At 38.2% G+C, this 18,757-nt stretch overlaps 4 protein-coding genes across 4 annotated transcripts in view; 1 reads left to right on the forward strand and 3 right to left on the reverse strand.

Annotated features, from left to right (window-relative positions):
- Nucleotides 1-18,471, reverse strand: part of LOC100637826 (G protein-coupled receptor kinase 6-like) — a 32,857-nt gene extending 14,386 nt beyond the window's left edge. Inside the window, exons 1-12 of the mRNA XM_019993832.1 lie at nt 18,362-18,471; nt 18,085-18,275; nt 17,683-17,813; nt 17,483-17,575; nt 16,915-17,119; nt 16,413-16,603; nt 16,303-16,340; nt 16,161-16,250; nt 15,948-16,036; nt 15,689-15,811; nt 15,457-15,594; nt 15,275-15,293 (exon numbers count right to left, since the gene is read on the reverse strand). Coding sequence (XP_019849391.1) covers nt 15,275-15,293; nt 15,457-15,594; nt 15,689-15,811; nt 15,948-16,036; nt 16,161-16,250; nt 16,303-16,340; nt 16,413-16,603; nt 16,915-17,119; nt 17,483-17,575; nt 17,683-17,813; nt 18,085-18,275; nt 18,362-18,413 — 1,360 coding nt within the window. The 5' untranslated portion in view covers nt 18,414-18,471. The remainder of the gene's footprint in view (nt 1-15,274; nt 15,294-15,456; nt 15,595-15,688; nt 15,812-15,947; nt 16,037-16,160; nt 16,251-16,302; nt 16,341-16,412; nt 16,604-16,914; nt 17,120-17,482; nt 17,576-17,682; nt 17,814-18,084; nt 18,276-18,361) is intronic.
- Nucleotides 4,394-7,488, reverse strand: LOC105316936 (26S proteasome non-ATPase regulatory subunit 4-like). Its single transcript, XM_011412248.2, has 12 exons — nt 7,381-7,488; nt 7,189-7,329; nt 7,028-7,139; nt 6,887-6,973; nt 6,292-6,437; nt 6,032-6,197; nt 5,683-5,782; nt 5,576-5,637; nt 5,037-5,063; nt 4,864-4,924; nt 4,553-4,815; nt 4,394-4,498 (listed from the first exon to the last, which is right to left on the reverse strand). The coding sequence occupies exons 1-12, from the start codon at nt 7,404-7,406 to the stop codon at nt 4,484-4,486; spliced, it is 1,206 nt and encodes a 401-aa protein (XP_011410550.1). The 5' UTR covers nt 7,407-7,488; the 3' UTR covers nt 4,394-4,483.
- Nucleotides 7,546-10,071, forward strand: LOC105316937 (uncharacterized protein C10orf107 homolog). Its single transcript, XM_011412249.2, has 9 exons — nt 7,546-7,681; nt 7,833-7,939; nt 8,125-8,211; nt 8,423-8,505; nt 8,924-9,132; nt 9,235-9,402; nt 9,475-9,502; nt 9,676-9,767; nt 9,866-10,071. Exons 1-9 carry the CDS (start codon nt 7,601-7,603, stop codon nt 9,944-9,946), a joined length of 936 nt encoding a protein of 311 aa, XP_011410551.1. The 5' UTR covers nt 7,546-7,600; the 3' UTR covers nt 9,947-10,071.
- LOC105316938 (exocyst complex component 8-like) lies at nt 10,039-12,344 on the reverse strand. The gene has a single exon (XM_011412250.2). The coding sequence runs from the start codon at nt 12,304-12,306 to the stop codon at nt 10,204-10,206; it is 2,103 nt and encodes a 700-aa protein (XP_011410552.1). The 5' UTR covers nt 12,307-12,344; the 3' UTR covers nt 10,039-10,203.
- Nucleotides 18,472-18,757: the final 286 nt, after the last annotated feature.

Here is an 18,757-nt window from a genome sequence, read left to right on the forward strand (position 1 = left end):
AGTTAGAGACACCTGTCATCAACATACAATAAAGCATCATTGAAAAGACAACATGAATGACGCATTAGCAGTTACTGACACACACACTCACACAAACTGTGAATATAACATCAGTACACAAAGTAACGGAAACATGTACATACATGTATTGTACATATTGTACATGTATAGATGTAGAAACATTGAAAAAACATTGTTTGTCACAAACGTGTCTTACCACAAATCTGCTGTCAACTTTCTCCAGGACTTCCTTCTCATTGAGGGCCAGTTTCTCTCCTTTTCTCTTCTTGACTCGTTTCTTCTCTAGCTTCTTAAGAGCGTACATCTTACCGGTGAACTTGCTCTGACACGCAAACACCAAACCAAAGCCTCCTTTACCAAGGACACGATACTGACGGAAATGATCCTTAGTGATTATCATCCTGGAGGAAAAAGAGAGAGAGAGAGAGAGAGGGATTTTAAAAGTTAAAAAATAAACGAGAAAAGAACAAGAAGGGAAACAATACCTAAGGAAGACAAAACAGTAACTAATGATAATATAATGGCCCGTGGCTACAACCTCTGCTCAAATATAGTAAATATGACTCATAGATAAATCAATAAAAGAATTGACATCATGACAAGTTGGCCCACAGGTTGAAGGATAGAGGTAGATATTAAGGGAAGGATAAGACACAACAAAAACAACACAATTAACAAATTAAGATTAATGGCTGATAGTCGTGTCACCAGTCAGACACAAAGCCCAGAAACACAGACACACAGACATTAATTATTGTGACGTACCTTTCCAGTGTCTTCCATTGGAGGAACCTCCAGTAGAAGGGACTCTCTACAAAATCAATGAGAGGCTGACCACTCAGGAAATCACGAACAGCCCTAGGGAAAATAAAAATGAATATATACAAATCTAAATACAATGTACTGTACATTGTTAGTTCATTCTCTACTTCCCTCTCTCTTTCTCTCTCCCTCTCTCTCTCTCTCTCTATACTATTTACTGTCTGCATTCTTCAAATACATCAACTGGTACAATTCCTTTGAGTTTCTCTTGAGTCTTAGTGGCCAGTTCATCAGAGACACATTCGAGTTTTCCGGCACCCAAAAACTTTGAGGCTTGATCCTGAGGTGACTGTAGGAGTAATGAAAATGAGCACAAAATATTAAAAATATTTAATCTCAATTACATCTAGTAATGTTTAATAAACTGCACGCTGTTATTTGTGAAAGTTACTACTCTCCAAGAAAGATAATTCTACAAACACAAATTCCCAGCCATCAACACTCCCTCCCTTTGTTTCTTGCTTGAACAATCGCCAATAAAAACACTAACAAATCATATGTTGCCACGCCCTCTTGTGACCACACTCCTCACAAAACCACACCCATAAACTCACGTCCAAGGACAAAAAGTCATCAAAGACGGTCTGAGCGTGTGCTAGTCTTTTCCCCTCAACAACAATCTTTAGTTCGTCCACAGCGTGAAGGAACTGCATGCAGCGAGAGAGTTTCAGGTCCTTCTCACAAAAGAGTAGGAACAACTTGTGACCTATCGGCTGCTGCTCAACAATGAATTCAAACGTGTGATCTATTGGAACAGAATAGAGAGGGAGAGAGAGAGAGAGGGAGGGAACTAGTAGATAAAATTGAATTCAAGTGTAAATTATTTCTTACCTATTTTGTCCCTAAGAGGTAAGCAAGTTCCAACTGGGGGTAACTTTAACATTTCTTTCCATTTCTTACTCCGCCCACGATCACCTGAAGATCACATGACGATAATTAATAGATCAAGAATATTATAAGTACATGTGGATCATCATAGAAATGTGTACATAAATCAAATATTTATAAGATCAGTTGTTTGATAAATAGAGGGATGATGATGGTAAATGATAGCACTATGATACAAATACTCCTCCATGTTTTTATTAATACAATTTCCCTCTCTCTCTCTCTCTCTCTCTCTCTCTCTCTCTCTCTCTCTCTCTCTCTCTCTCTCTCTCTCTCTCTCTCTCTCTCCTTCCTATCCTGAACTAATATTCTATTTTAATGATATGCCAATACTAATGCTGGAATAAGGTCTGCTATGCCTGGAAGTGCAATAGGAAACCTAGAGAAGGTGGAAAGCATGCTTTCATAAAGTTTACAACAACAAAATGAGACAATTAAGTTGTGCATTCCAAGAAAAACCTACCAATAAAGAATATATCATTATTAAGAGAGAGAGGGGGGGAGAGAGGGAGAGAAAAGGAGAGAGAAATGCAAGTGCTTACAAAAGATAAACATCCACAAGATACAACATATGTACATGTACATGTACAGTGTACTGTACATGTACTTATAGACGTGAACATGCTCATGTAGCCTTATACTGAAGACTGTTAAAGGTTATTGCCTGTTGGTTGATAGATCAATCCTCAAATGAATATCACGCATATGTACATGTACATGATTGATTGTCAATAAGAGATGACAGAGAGTGTACATGTATGTGCATTGCTGGAATTTATTAGTACAAGCTATGGAATATAGTCAGTGAGTGAGTCGTGTAGTTTGAAGAAGGGGAGTAACAATGAGAGTACCAGCATGAACATGTAAGTATGATTGGCATTACACACAAAGGAAGTTATTGCAATTGAATTAGTACAGGAGGAATAGTATGAATGGAAGACAGATTGACAGGCAAAATAGGACAACAATAAAAATAACAGGACAGCAAGAAACAACAAGACTGAGAGAGGGAAAGAAAGAGAGAGATAGAGGAAAGCAGGTACAGTATATGTCACTATGAGTATACATTAGGAACACAGGTTGATAGACACAGCAAAGATACTGGAGTAGTGTACTTGGCTTCAGTAATAGCTGCTACTTTAATTTAGAAACATACACAAACACAGACAGTCTATAATGAGAGCATAAAGTCACTTTACTCCTAGGCCATGCTTACCCTCTCTATCTGATTCCTCTCTCCCTCCTTCTCTCCCTCCCTACCACAACTAACAACAGACACACAAGATATTACAATAATGGAGCAGATGGAGAAATTATTGAAGGAATACAATGTATGAAGACAGGGAGAGGATTATGTTAGTGAACATAACCAGTTAGCATTATGACATGGACACCTCACAGTGTGTGACCTTACTACAGATTAGTGTCAAACCAATACTTGTACATGCACATACAGCAAGTGTTCTCTAAGTGTATCTACATGGACACAACAATACTCCATGTTTTGTTTTCACATGAACAAGGTATTTGAATTTGAGTATCCTTACAATATGAATTTTACTCATTTTTTTCAACCTCTCCACTAATCTGTTCTTCCTCCCCCCTCTCTCTCTCACTCACAATAATCAACAGGATATTATTTCTACTAATAAATACCAACAGAGATGATTATGATTAGGACAAACTGTAAGAGCAGCATAATACAATACATGAATGAATGACAAGGACAGCAAAGCACTAGAACAACACACACACACACTGACTCCAACAAAAACAGAGAGAGAGAGAGAGAGAGAGAGAGAGAGAGAGAGAGAGAGAGAGAGAGAGAGAGAGAGAGAGAGAGAGAGAGAGAAGTGAACTCGTGTCCTTACAAAAGCAACAGTCAATATTTACCAAGCTTATGCATACATACGTGACGTGTGTGCCATCTACTTTGGACTAGAACTACATTTTACGTTATCCAGCCAATAAATAAATAGATACAATAATAAATGAATATCATACTGATCGCTAATGCTTAAATTGATTAGGTGAGAGTCAAATCAGTGCCGCTAATGTGATACTGTTAACACAGCGTTAAAACCAATATAAGTACAGTAGAACGAGGTCTTTAACATATTAGGGACATGACTAACAACACAACACAAAGAGTCTTCTCTTTGAAGATGGGAACACTCAATCAAAACAAATTAGATAATGAAGTATAGGGACATCAGAATGTGTGTTTATGTGTATTGCTGGAGCATGTAATCAGAGATGAAGTAATCCTAAATTACAGGATAATTACCTTCTCTGGCTTTAATGTAGACAGTATTAGCTACTATATTCTCTAACTCCATACTGGTATCCTTAGATCTGTAGAGAGGATGAGAAGAATGGACGTTTTAAGAAGGGGAGGGATCAGTTTGGTTATCAAGACTAAAGAGGGCTCACCAATAACTCGTTATATCTATGGTTATACAGATCCTTCTGTTACAGTGGCTATCGTAGAATGATAGAGTCGCTGTTATAGATATACGGCTCTCTTTTACCGTCTCCTTTTTCTCTCAGAGAGACAGAGAAATGGAGAGAGAGAGAGGGGGCAGAGAAGGAAAGGACTGAATTGAGGAGATATGGAGTGATGCGGTCACACCCAACATCCGCTCATTAATATTCATTGTCATTATTATTAAAATTAATTAACAGTAATTCTACAACTAAAAGTTGCTGTAACCATAACTGAAGAACATATCCTTCTCTTGTGATTATAAAGTTATGATGACTTATCCTAGAGTGTATAAAGAGAAAGGGGAAGGTTGAGCAAGACTCATTCATCATCTACTTTGTCTTTCTCTTTCTTTGCTTCTTCTGCCTGTTCAGCAGCTACTTCACTCATTTCTTGTAAATTCTGCATAGCCTCCTCAGGATTAACACCAGGGAGTGAGCTCAGAACTGACTGTAGGAATTCTTTATTTTGCATTAAGTCTTGCATATCTGCATCTTCTGACTGGGGGCCTTCAGATTTTGAAGCATCTTCAGTTCCGGATTTGGGGGCCGACCCACTGGGTCCTGAGCTCTCTGTTTCCATTTCAGTTTCTTCGGGGGCTAAACTCATCATTAAATATCACTCTCTCTCTACTTTGCTGTCCCTACCTGCCATTGACATCTGTAGTGCCATAGCCAACTGCTCCTCTTCTGTCATTTCAGATATATCCTAAAAGAGGGACACAAAGAGATAAATATAATAATGAACTTTCCTCCATCTTGTGATGATGTCTCCCTCTCTCCTTCTCTCTCTCTTTGCTAATGAGATGCAAGCAACTTACCGGGATAGTACCAAGTCCAGTGACGCCCTAAAACAAACAAACAAACAAACAAACCAACAAACATTTAGCGTACAATCATTAAAGGAAACAGAACAAGAGAGAAGAGTATGGGCAGGGTTTCTCACAGGATCTTGGCATAATGCTCATGCAGATCAAAATTGATTTTTTATGAATTTTTAAAGTTGCTCCAAATGCCATGTACTGTATTGTAATGCTTGTCAGCTCATGAAGCTCATGCTGTTTAGCTCACTTAGCATGCTTTGTTGGAACCACTAGGGACCACATTAAACTGATTACCTGAAAATTTGTTAATTTAATTTCAAAAATTCACAAATTCACAAATTTGTCAAACGTAAACATTACAGGACTTTGAAAAGTCCTTTCAAAAATTTTATTGAAGATACATGTAACTCATATCACATCTGCAAACTGTTGGCTAGGAGAAGCATTTTAAAGGAGATAAACCAGACCATATCATAGTGGGGCACACACTTGCGGTTAAGGTGTCAAGCTATGAATACAATTAACATTCCTCTCACCTCATTTACTGGTAGATCAGATCTCCCAGCCTGTGCTAAAACCCCACCTTCACCCACACCCCCTAACAAAATAATGATAATTCATAACAATACCAGTACATCTTTACCTCCAGAATCAGTTTGCATTTGTTCCAATGATTCTCTTTGAACACGAAGGGTCTCAGAGTCTTGTCTCTGTCTCTGCTCCTCTAACGATACCCTCAGAGCCTAAATTAAACAATAATAATAATAATAAGAAACACAACAATACAATGAAATTAATTATACATGCATGTTAAAAAAATTCACTCTTAATTTGGTTCATTCCTGCTCATTAAAAATTTGTAATGTTACAGTTAATCAGAATCTATACACTCCCTCACACACACAATCCAAATTATGTCCTAAATACTTTTAAACAGTAAACTACTGTAACAGCTCCAATAATAATGAACTATTTATTTCCCTTATGATTACCATCGCTAGTTCAGGATCATCGGCAGCCATTGGATCCATAGAGAAATCAAACCCAGCACCACCTGTGGCCATACCAATGGGGACTCCATCTTCTCCCATCATTATAGGAGATTGTATTAATATATCGGAGAGCATTGGGCCAGGTCGGGCTTGAACCAGGTGACATCTTTATAGAGAGAGAGAGGAGAGAGGGGGAGAGAGAGGGATGGGTTATAAAAGAAAAGACATGTTGTTTGAATCAAATTCATTCTTCTTTATACTTTTGCGATTCTTTCTGATCAGCGCTTGATCCGTTCAAAGTGTCAATGAAGTGGGTGAGTTTATCAACGTTAACTTCATCTTCACCAAAACTGACAATATCAACACGAATCTTCTCCTTCTTCAGCCTCTTGGCCAGTCGCTCCATCTATCAATAAATAATAATAATAATAATAATAATAATAATAATAATAATGATAATAATAATACTAATAATAATAATAATGATAATAATAATAATAATAATAATAATAATAATGATAATAATGATAATAATAATGATAATAATAATAATAATGATAATGATAATAATAATAAAGAAGGGTCAATGTACATAAATTAATGTCAAAAGATTACTGACAAATTTTCAGTGTTCTATAGCTACTACGCATACACGTACATGTACATCAGACAATTTTTTAAAATATAGCAACAAAGATTCAAAATTTTCTGTTGATTAATTGACACTGCAACATAATTATAATATGAGCTACACAAATGAAAGTACATTAATGTTCAATAATAATAACATCAATAATAATAACAATAACAATAACAATGAATTAATGAACTGAACAGCTGCTAGAATAGACTCACTTCCTTCCTATCGTCAAGTACAGGACTAGCCACAAAAGCTATGATCCTCGTCTTATGATTGCGATTCAATCTATGCTTCAAAACCAACTAAAATTAATAACTATTAATTAACTACACTGCCACACCCACTAATAAACTCACGTGAGCTATCCTTATTCCGGTTATGAATTTCAAATTTCCTTTCGGCTCAACTTGTTGAAGACTCTTTGCAATCTTATTGTAATCTGTCGTCAAGGGGACACGGACGTCCGAGCTAAAGTGGAGGAGCTTGTAACCATGGCAACCAATTAATATTCGCATACTCGCTGAAGGTGAGAAGGCCAATTGACGTTTCAACGTTTTCTTTAGTTTTAAAACGAGCGACAACATTCACAGCGTCTTGCTGGGCATGAAGTCGTGTCGGGATAAAGTCTCCATTCCTCATCCACTCACTGTTGTCAACACTGTGGAGTGGGGGTGTGGTCAAGGAGATCACGTGACTAGATCAAACTTACCATACAACGATTGACTCTATTCCCATTGTAGTAAAAGATGGCGTGTCTTGTGTCCTTCGAGCTATACAGTGCTTCTCTTTTTAGACCAGTAATCTGTGAAGAATGACCACGCTTTTTGTTAATATTGCAGTATACGGAATGTTACCGATTTTTATTTCCGTATACTTGAAAGGTGTTGCTTATTCTAGTAGGCGTGGCTGGATTGGATGCAACTTGCAAAATGTCGTCCAGTAGATCTCTCTCTTCCTCTCGCTCCAAGAGCCACTTGAGCAAGTCCAGCAAGTTTGAGAGCACAGCAGAGGTGAGTCAAAGTCTGTTTGCAAGCTAAGCAGCAAAAGAAACTACTCCAGAAATGAATTTTATCTCTTTAATGGATAGTTGCCATGGAAACAAACAATATAATTAATAATCTTTATCTCTTTTATTTCTTTCTTTTATTATAAATTTTGCAGCTGCCGAGTGAAGTGATGGTGAATACTCCAGAGCAGCTCTCGTGGCAGGTTCTCTCACAAACTCAAGTGGCCAGGTTTAAAGCACTCTCTCCTACAGAATTAACAAAGTATTATATATTTTATCATGATTTTATTTTTGCTACCAATGAATTTACAATGTAGATCCATCCATCCTGGCATTAACAATACAAATAAGCTTTTATGCCTGCATTAGTGATATTATATGTAAAATGTATTTAAATTTACATTAATCTTACTTCTGGTTTTTTTTCTCATTTGTATCCTCATGCAGGGAGTTATCTACAGTGCTCTCTCTTAGTAAACACGAAGAGGACCTGCAGCAAGCAGCCATCTTGGATTACTATGTATCTAGCTTTGTGTAAGCCATGTTAGCTTTAGCTTCCCTCTGCTACAGCTTACACTGTTGGAGTGCTAATACCACAGCAGCACTGTAGCATTAGTAGTGAAGTTTTTAGCAACCAAAAACCATTAGCAGCTCCTGGTACAAATGCCCTACCCTCTACAATAAAGATAAAAATAAAGATTAATAATACACTTGTTGTTATTATTATTGTTATTATTATTATTAGTTTTGCTCAAGAGAAGGACTTCACGGATGAGCAGTTGTCATCATTCTTCACCATCATACACAAACTGCTGGCTAACATTAGAGGTATGGGCAGCAAACATAAGCAACACAGTGAACACACACACTGATGAGAACTGTTGTCTTATTCACCTCCTCTCATAACATTGACATTCCTTATGTACACTCATTAGTCAAATATCATACCTACTTTAACTGTATCTACATGTACATGTACACTACGTTTGTGTACTGTGATCTGAAGTGAATTGTCAGTGTAAAAATGAATAAAATAAATGAATAAAATAAATGAATAAAATTAGTGAAATGTAGATGTATGTACATGTTCACTAATTCTAAAGGACTGTACTATCTTACTAATAATTACTATCACTAATAATTACTATCACTAATAATTACTATCACTAGTAATTACTATCACTATAATGTCTACTAGTACATATAATTACATTAACATTCCTCATTGTCTGAATTGTTGTCATAGAGAAGCGCACCACATTGCAGGACAACTTGAATGAGCTTAAATCCTATTTCGCTGGAGTGGGCGTGTCTGATCAAACCTGTTTGAAATGTTTCACGCCTAAGGTTGCCATGGCGACTATCTCGTACATTCATACTAGTCTTGTCCAGCATTATACATTGTTTGAGTATATCCTTCAAGAGAAACAAGAAGATGAATTTATTCAAACGCAAGTAATAATAATCCTTAAACCAGATACAAACTCTCTCTACAATTTTCTACCTCTTTCTCTCTTTACACATTTTTGTTAATTGTCACTATTCTTCTTCTGCTAGCTTTTGGTATCACTTCCACCTGATTCCTCTACTCTATCGCCTCCTCCTCTTGAAGAATCAGTTACTGAAGACTTTTATAACAGACTAGTATCAACTGCCCCTGCTGGCTCTCCCTCTCAAACTCAGTTGGGCTCACCCACAACCCACTCTCCTCCTCACTCAATACAAGTACACTGTACATTAGTAACATATGCTTCAAGTTTATCCTCTCTCTTATCTTTCTCATTAATCTTTATATAGGGTACAGATATGTCCTCTCCTACAGGAGGTAAGCATGTGCTACATAATGTATACATGTACATGTTCATTATCAGAGTAAACACTGAATTGACATGAGGGTAGAGAGAGAGAGAGAGAGATTGAGTGAAAGTGGAATGTACTATATGTTTGTGTTATCAAGTGTATTCATGATTTCTGATAAATATTTAATTTTCAATTTAGCAATACCACCAACTCTGCTCCTTAACTTGAGGCCAGAAGATGTTAAAATGATGACAGAGAAGCTACTGGAGGAGACAGTAACACCATACCAGGTATATACTTGTAGAGCATGTACAGTCACTCATACTATTATGTACATTGTACACATTATAAAAGGCAAGAAGGTGATTTATTGTTATTCTTTTTATAGGATGAAATGCTTCGTAAGTTAGTGGACAGAGAAACAAGCTATAAGTCAAAGCTGGACAAGCTAGAGAAGTCTTTAACTTAGCAATTGGATTTGGTACATGTATATACTTTTGAAGAAGAAACAACCGCCCTCACTTTTCCAAGATACACATACATGTACATGACTGAAATCAATTTCATTTTAAGAGAGATTTAGAATAACTATAATTATTTTAGACAAAAAGATTAATAATTGTAAAAGAGATCGAGTTATAGAAAGAGAGAAAATTAAAGCTAGTACATTAATTGACATAATAATTATGAAACTACAATCACACAATAAATATTGTCAGTTCAAGTTCATACCAACCCGTTGTCCTCATCACTTTCATACTCTCCCTCCTCCCCCTCCTCTCCAGTCTGAGGTATTCCACTCTTTATCAACTCCATTAGATCTTTTAGTTCGTCGTGAAGTTTTGGCATCTCAGGTATCTTCCTTTTCACTTTGCCTTCAATCTTCAGTGCCAGAGCAGGGAGGACACTGTATATCAGCAGCTCAGCATTTTTAACGAGGAAATCACTTTTAGGGAGAAGAGTAGGGTCACTCATAGCCTTACTTATGATGCCAATGATGTGTCGAAATAAGTCGCACAGACAACTAGCGAATTCCTCAAGTAGTTCTGGTGTATGTATCTTAAAATAGCAGTCAACGTAGCCGAGTATTAGCTTGCAGCTGGAGAATGTTGTCTTGCTCAGATCTATTATTCCATTAGTGACGATGTTTGATGGGCTGGGTACTCCGATATTATCCAGTTCGACTATTACCTTGGCAACTTGGGCCTGGTTCTGACGACAGTCCATAGGGTCCCAGGTATCGGTGTCCCCAATGACCGATATTTTCTCTTGTAAGAGCTCTTGGGCGTGTTTTAGAGCTGTTTCCAAGTGCGGATGAAGGAAGTTCATTACTTTGAAGTCTAAGTCAAGCCCGCTCTTAAGTAGACTTTCACACTGGGTACGAATGGTCTCAACACAGTCTGCTACCATTTGAAAATTCAAATTGCTCTTAACAGGAGGGAAAATCCCCTCAATACAGTACTGCTTTAGGAACAAGTCAAGCTCTCGAATTGACCACGTGACAAATGATGAGAAACTACTCTGATTGTTCTTAAAAGCCTCGCTAAATTCGCTAGCGGCGTTTAGCAGGCTAGTAAAGAAAGCACTTGAGACATTCCCTATGTAAATGGTAGTGGCTCCTTCTAATTTAATATGTCTCAATTCATGGTCGTTGATCCGTGAATGATTGGCCAGAAAGAGTTCACATGCTTTTGAAGCACGACCGAGTCGAAGCAACAGTGTGATGGTCTTACGTGCTGTGTTGGGACCTCCTCTTAAGGAACCCGAGGGTGAGGATTGAAGCTCCTTCATCAATACTTCCCCCAGCAGATTGATTCTGTGATTCACACGAGCACGTGTGTTACGCAGGACAAGTTGATCAGAGGAGTCTTTGAGGAAGGATTTGACCTGGTCAATCATGTTCACGGCTTGCTCAAATTCTCTCTGAGCTATACAGACGTCAAGGTTCTCAGGAGCGTCTTTGACCCACTGTGGTGCCCCTGCTTCTGTCATCTGCCGTGTGAGTTTCCCTACCTCCTTGGCTCTCCTAGACCCCATTTTAGAGGCACTGCCACTTGACATGTCGATGAGTTGTTTAAAGGTCTGTCTCTCATGGACCAGTTTCTGTTTCGTTGATTCGAGATGCTTGATCCAAAGACACTTCATATTCTCGCTCTCAGCTTGGAAGGTATGGCTCTCAGGGAACATCCTGATCTGAAACAGGTGCTTCAATTTCTCCGTGTCCTTCATATTCACCACCGCCAGGTTATCCAATTCGTATAGCGCCTGGAAGTGATACTTTATCGGCCCTTTCCTCTTGACCTTTATGAGTGTAGCAAGGAGCAGACTATCGTTAAGCAAGAATGCTCTCACAGTCTCTAGTGGCTCCATTTTCTGGTGGGAGGAGTCAAATTCCCGAAGGTTGGACGCATAAATAATGTAGCGTCCAGGGACGTCCGTTACCATGGCGCTACCCTCAACTGTTTCCAAAAGTGACGCGATAGTGTGTTTTTCTGATTCGTCCTCCAGTGGGGCGGAGTCCTCCGCAACTGGAGCAGAAACTGCCTGAGCGCTAGCCGTAAGTCCCTGATGCTCATTCAGTAAATGACTCAATTGGTACATTTCTGATTCCAGGGCTGATATCTCACGGGAAGTGTCTATGAATAGAGCGTAGTTCTGGTAGACGTTTTGTTTTAGTTTTCCAGCTGTTCTCTCAGCCACGCTCTGTATGTGTTTCTTGTGCTTTTTCAAATCCTCAGAACTGTCGAAACGATACGCTACAGTCTTTATGTAGCCGTTTACGTCAAAGTCAGTCGCCGAGAGCTGGTCCTCAATACTTCTTGGATCCATCTTTGCTGTCTTTTCGAAACTATTTTGAGTGCTTTTAACAAAGTTAGAATAACAAGCAACCCCAAAAAATAATTTGGACCTTCGAGTATTTGACCACACCTATAGCCACACCCAAAATTAAAACCAGGCGTGGTCCTCATTTTGGCGCCAATTGGCGGGCGGGACAAAAAATTCAAAATGGCGGACAATGAAGATCTTCATTCTCAAATCCTTAAGCACTTAACTGAGGCACAAAATGGCTTACATCTCCACCAGAAGCTCATCAAGTCACTAAATAACCTGCTAGTAGCAGAGGATGAGACTAGCCCTTCGTCTTCTCCTCGTGTGAAGCAATTCTTTAAAGCTTTCCTCCCAATGCTTCGGAACTCTCTCCTTGTTTTGAAGAGAGAGCCGGCTGTAGAGAGACTCATAGAGTTTGTTGCTAAGTTCTCGGTGTCTGTGGCAATGAAGAAACCAGCCAGGAGTGAAGAGGACTCCTCCAGTGACGAGGAAGATGAGGAAACAGATGAGACACTCTGTCAAAATGACTTCTTCCACATCCTCCTTTATCAGCTGATGGAGTACTTGGACGCTAAAGAGAAATCAGTCCGTTTCCGCTCGTGTCAACTCATATCGAAAATGTTCACTTTTGCCTTTTCTGATCCTTCCCAAGAATCCATTAGGATCAGCTCCGCCCTCTCTGACTCTCTTGCTGATGGACTTTTAGAGCGTTTGAAGGATCGGTTCCAGCTGGTGCGGTTGTACGCTGTCTCTGCGTTAGGATATCTTCAGGATACTTCAGATGCTGCTTGCATAGTAACAGCTGCTATCATCTGGTCGATGACTCATGACACCAGCCCTGAAGTCAGGAAATGTGCCATCGTCAATGTACTGGTTACCAAGGTAACACATTTCAGTGATTTCAACACATAGTGCTCAGCTTCTTTTCAGCGGAATTTAAATTTGCAAAAAATCCTCTAAATTAGGCCAAAGTCCCTGTACTATAGTACATGATCTTGGGCCAAATTTTACCAAAATTAAAAAGGAGAGAATTTTTTATTTTTATAATTTTTCTGATGCATATACATGTACTTATGTTGCGTAGAAAGTTTGAGCTGATTCCGATCAAAATTGGATTTTTTATGAATTTTTAAAGCTGCTCCATAAACTAAGCTTGCATGCTACGTTTGTATTTATTATTTTTTATTTTATTTCACTCTAATTAAAATTACAGTATTCTCTTTCTCTCTATAATTAGATATCTCTTCCAGCACTCATCGAGAGAACTAGAGACATCAAAGACCTTGTTCGTCGTGCTGCGTTCCTCAAACTCTCAGAGTCTGTCTCCATTAGAAACCTAACGATAGACCAGCGGGTACAACTCGCCAACGACGGACTTAGAGACGAGAGTTCAAAGGTCAAAGAGGCTTTCACTGGCGGACTATTGAGGAACTGGTACATTGAACTTGAGGACGATCTCTTGCAGCTGTTGAGACGCTTGGACGTAGAGAACTGTCCCGACGTGGTTGAGCTAGTCTTGCTGAGTTACTTTGAAGAACTGGAGGACGAGGATCTTGTGGGATCGTTTGAAGCTAGTCTAAAACGAGTTGCAGGAGAGAAAGAAGAAGAGGAAGAAGGAGGAGACACGTCGACACATATTTCTTATGTAAGTACATGTACAGCAAATTTGCAATCATCATTCATAGTACAGTGCACATATGAATCTGTTTTTAATGAGTTTAATTTAAGGGCAATTTTCTTAAAATTGCCATAACTTGAAAAATATTTGTCAGAATCAGCTCAAACTTGCTACACAGCATAAGGACATCATTATGTATCAGAAAATGTAATAAAAATTTGGGATGATTTCGGAGCCATTTTTTGGAAAAAAACCATGGGCTATAGCCTTGGGTATTTTTCAGAATTTTTGGCATTTTCTTAAAATGGCCGTAACTTGAAAAATATTTGTTGGAATCATCTCAAACTTGCTACACAGCATAAGGACATCAATATGTATCAGAAAATGTAATAAAAAATTTGGGATGATTTCGGAGCCATTTTTAGAAAAAACCATGGGCTATAGCCTTGGGTATTTTTCAGAATTTTGGCATTTTCTTAAAATGGCCGTAACTTGAAAATTATTTGTCGGAATCAGCTCAAACTTGCTACACAGCATAAGGACATCAATATGTATCAGAAAATGTAATAAAAATTTGGGGTGATTTCGGAGCCATTTTTTGGAAAAAAAACCATGGGCTATAGCCTTGGGTATTTTTCAGAATTTTGGCATTTTCTTAAAATGGCCGTAACTTTAAAAATTGAAGTTGGAATCAGCTCAAACTTGCTACACAGCATAAGGACATCAATATGTATCAGAAAATGTAATAAAAATTTGGGGTGATTTTTGGCCCATTTTTTGGAAAAAACCATGGGCTATATAGTACAGGGATTTTTTCAGAATTTTGATGTTTTCTTAAAATGACCGTAACTTAAAAAATTGAAGCCGGAATCGCCTCAAACTTGCTACACAGCATAAGGACATCAATATGTATCAGAAAATGTAATAAAAATTTGGGCTGATTTCAGAGCCATTTTTTGGAAAAAACCATGGGCTATATACAGGGATTTTTCAGAATTTTGACATTTTCTCAAAAGGACCGTAACTTGAAAAATTGAAGTCGGAATCGCCTCAAACTTTTTTGCTACACAGCATAAGTACATTAGTATGTATCAGTAAATGTAATACAAATTTGAGGTGATTTCGGAGCCATTTTTTGGAAAAAATCCATGGGCTATAGCTTTTGCTTTTTTTGCAAAAAATTAAATGGCAGCCTATAAAATTGCTCATATTTACATTATGTACTGCTAACCTCTTCTTGCCACGGTTTGGGTACTATTCCAGTCGCAAACTTGTCAGCAAAGTCCTCGTCAGCTTTCTCAATCTCTACTCCTCTGACTGAAGAGAACTGATCAATATCTAACACATCCTTAGCATACACTGCTCTGGACTGAGGGATTAGGATAAGAACAATAATCATTTAATTAATCTTATTATAATAATTAGGATTACTTATAGATTCAACAAGATTGTAGGATATACATGTATACATGTACATGTAATGGATAATTTCTATATAATATACAGTGTGTTACAATAGCACTGGGTCTTACATTGGGTATGAAAGGTGGTGGTATGAGTCCGGCCTCTAAATGAGCAAAGTCTATCGTCTGGAAGAAAGGATGAGCCTTCACATCTTCAAACATTTCCCCACAACAACCTAACCGTGTGGCATGGACCTTATCTAAGAACTGGAGGAAAAGAAAAGAGAAGGTAACATTATGATAACAGTAAATCCAATTATCATTATTATTATTAATTTATTAATGATTTCATTAAGCTAACTTGGTCACAGATTGATCTTGAATCCTCAGTGAAAGCTGAATTATCCAAACACACCCTATCATCCTTTATCCTCCTCTCTATGTCTTCTCGTGATACCCTTTCTTTATGCTTCCGGAATGGGGTCTAAAGATTTATAATAATAAAATTAGCTAAAAACATGTACATTGTACATGTACACTTGTAAATGCACTCTTTAATCTACCCCCTCCCTCCCTCTCCCTCCCTCTCTTCCTCCCTCCCTCCCTCCTCCTCCTCTTACTCGTCCACATATCATTTCATATATTAAGCAACCCATCCCCCACCAGTCGGGGGCAAAGGTATACCTGTGGCCGTCAATCACTTCAGGAGCTACAGAACAACAACAACAACAACAAAAATAATAATAACAACAACAATAATAATAACAACAACAATAATAACAACAACAATAATAAGAAGAACAACAATAACAACAACACCATTAATTCCTTACCCATGTATCCAGGAGTGCCTACTCTACCTCTCACTGACTGTCCCTCCGGTATATGAACCGCCAAACCTAAATCTGATATACGTATGTGACCTGGAAAATGATAAAGAAACAATTGTTAAAATTTAAAGTGTCATTTTCCTACCAGCATCATCCAGGAGTATATTGTCTGGCTTCATGTCCCTAGAAACAAAATAAAATATTTAAATAATAATAATAATAATAAAACTCGTTTTTCAATCCAGTTTGTCCCACCTGTATGCGATCCTAGCAGTGTGGAGGTGGTGAAGACCACACGCTATCTCAGCTGCATAGAAGACGACCCTCTCTGGCTCCAGACCAGGAGACCCAATACTGTAGATATGAAACCTCAAGTCTCCTCCATTCATGAGAGTAAGAACCATACAGAGAGAGTCTTTGGACTGGTAGGCATAGGCCAGTGTCACCTAATTAGAGGAGGAGGAGGGAATGAGGAAAGAAAAGGGAAGACATTCCAAAGGAAAATGAAGTAAATTTATGTTAGAGAATATATTTATTGACAATTAGAGACACCTGTCATCAACATACAATAAAGCATCATTGAAAAGACAACATGGATGACGCATTAGCAGTTACTGACACACACACTCACACAAACTGTGAATATAACATCAGTACACAAAGTAACGGAAACATATACATACATGTATTGTACATATTGTACATGCATAGATGTAGAAACATTGAAAAAACATTGTTTGTCACAAACGTGTCTTACCACAAATCTGCTATCAACTTTCTCCAGGACTTCCTTCTCATTGAGGGCCAGTTTCTCTCCTTTTCTCTTCTTGACTCGTTTCTTCTCTAGCTTCTTAAGAGCATACATCTTACCGGTGAACTTGCTCTGACAAGCAAACACCAAACCAAAGCCGCCTTTACCAAGGACACGATACTGACGGAAATGATCCTTAGTGATTATCATCCTGGAGAAAAAAGAGAGAGAGAGAGAGATGAAGGGATTTTAAAAGTTAAAAAACGAGAAAAAGAACAAGAAGGGGAATAATACTTTAGGAAGACAAAACAGTAACTAATGATCATATAATGGCCCGTGGCTACAGCTTCTACTCAAATACAGTAAGCATGACTCATAGATAAATCAATAAAAGAATTGACATCATGACAAGTTGGCCCACAGGTTGAAGGATAGAGGTAGATATTAAGGGAAGGATAAGACACAACAATAACAGAACAATGAACAAATTAAGATTAATGGCTGATAGTCATGTCACCAGTCAGACACAAAGCCCAGAAACACAGACACACAGACATTAATTATTGTGACGTACCTTTCCAGCGTCTTCCATTGGAGGAACCTCCAGTAGAAGGGACTCTCTACAAAATCAATGAGAGGCTGACCACTCAGGAAATCACGAACAGCCCTAGGGAAAACAAAAAAAATGAATCCATACAAATCAAAATACAATGTACTGTACACTGTTAGTTCATTCTCTACTTCCCTCTCTCTTTCTCTCTTCATGCTATTTACTGTCTGCATTCTTCAAATACATCAACTGGTACAATTCCTTTAAGCTTCTCTTGAGTCTTAGTGGCCAGTTCATCAGAGACACACTCGAGTTTTCCAGCACCCAAAAACTTTGAGGCTTGATCCTGAGGAGACTGTAGGAGCAATGAAAAGAAAAATGAGCACAAAATATTAAAAATATTTAATCTCAATTACATCTAGTAATGTTTAATAAACTGCACAGTGTTATTTGTGAAAGTTACTACTCTCCAAGAAAGATAATTCTACAAACACAAATTCCCAGCCATCAACACTCCCTCCCTTTGTTTCTTGCTTGAACAATCGCCAATAAAAACACTAACAAATCATATGCTGCCACGCCCTCTCACGACCACACCCCTCACAAAACCACGCCCACAAACTCACGTCCAAGGACAAAAAGTCGTCAAAGACGGTCTGAGCGTGTGCTAGTCTTTTTCCCTCAACGACAATCTTTAGTTCGTCCACAGCGTGAAGGAACTGCATGCAGCGAGAGAGTTTCAGGTCCTTCTCACAAAAGAGGAGGAACAATTTGTGACCTATCGGCTGCTGCTCAACAATGAATTCAAACGTGTGATCTATTGGAACAGAATAGAGAGGGAGAGAGAGAGAGAGGGAGGGAACTAGTAGATAAAATTGAATTCAAGTATAAATTATTTCTTACCTATTTTGTCCCTAAGAGGTAAGCAAGTTCCAACTGGGGGTAACTTTAACATTTCTTTCCATTTCTTACTCCGCCCACGATCACCTGAAGATCACATGACGATAATTAATAGATCAAGAATATTATAAGTACATGTGGATCATCATAGAAATGTGTACATAAATCAAATATTTATAAGATCAGTTGTTTGATAAATAGAGGGATGATGATGGTAAATGATAGCACTATGATACAAATACTCCTCCATGTTTTTATTAATACAATTTCCCTCTCTCTCTCTCTCTCTCTCTCTCTCTCTCTCTATCTCTCTCTCTCTCTCTCTCTCCTTCCTATCCTGAACTAATATTCTGTTTTAATGATATGCCAATACTAATGCTGGAATAAGGTCTGCTATGC

This window comes from Amphimedon queenslandica, unplaced genomic scaffold (assembly GCF_000090795.2).
Source record: "Amphimedon queenslandica unplaced genomic scaffold, v1.1 AMPQUscaffold_13487, whole genome shotgun sequence".
Taxonomy (NCBI): Eukaryota; Metazoa; Porifera; class Demospongiae; order Haplosclerida; family Niphatidae; genus Amphimedon; species Amphimedon queenslandica.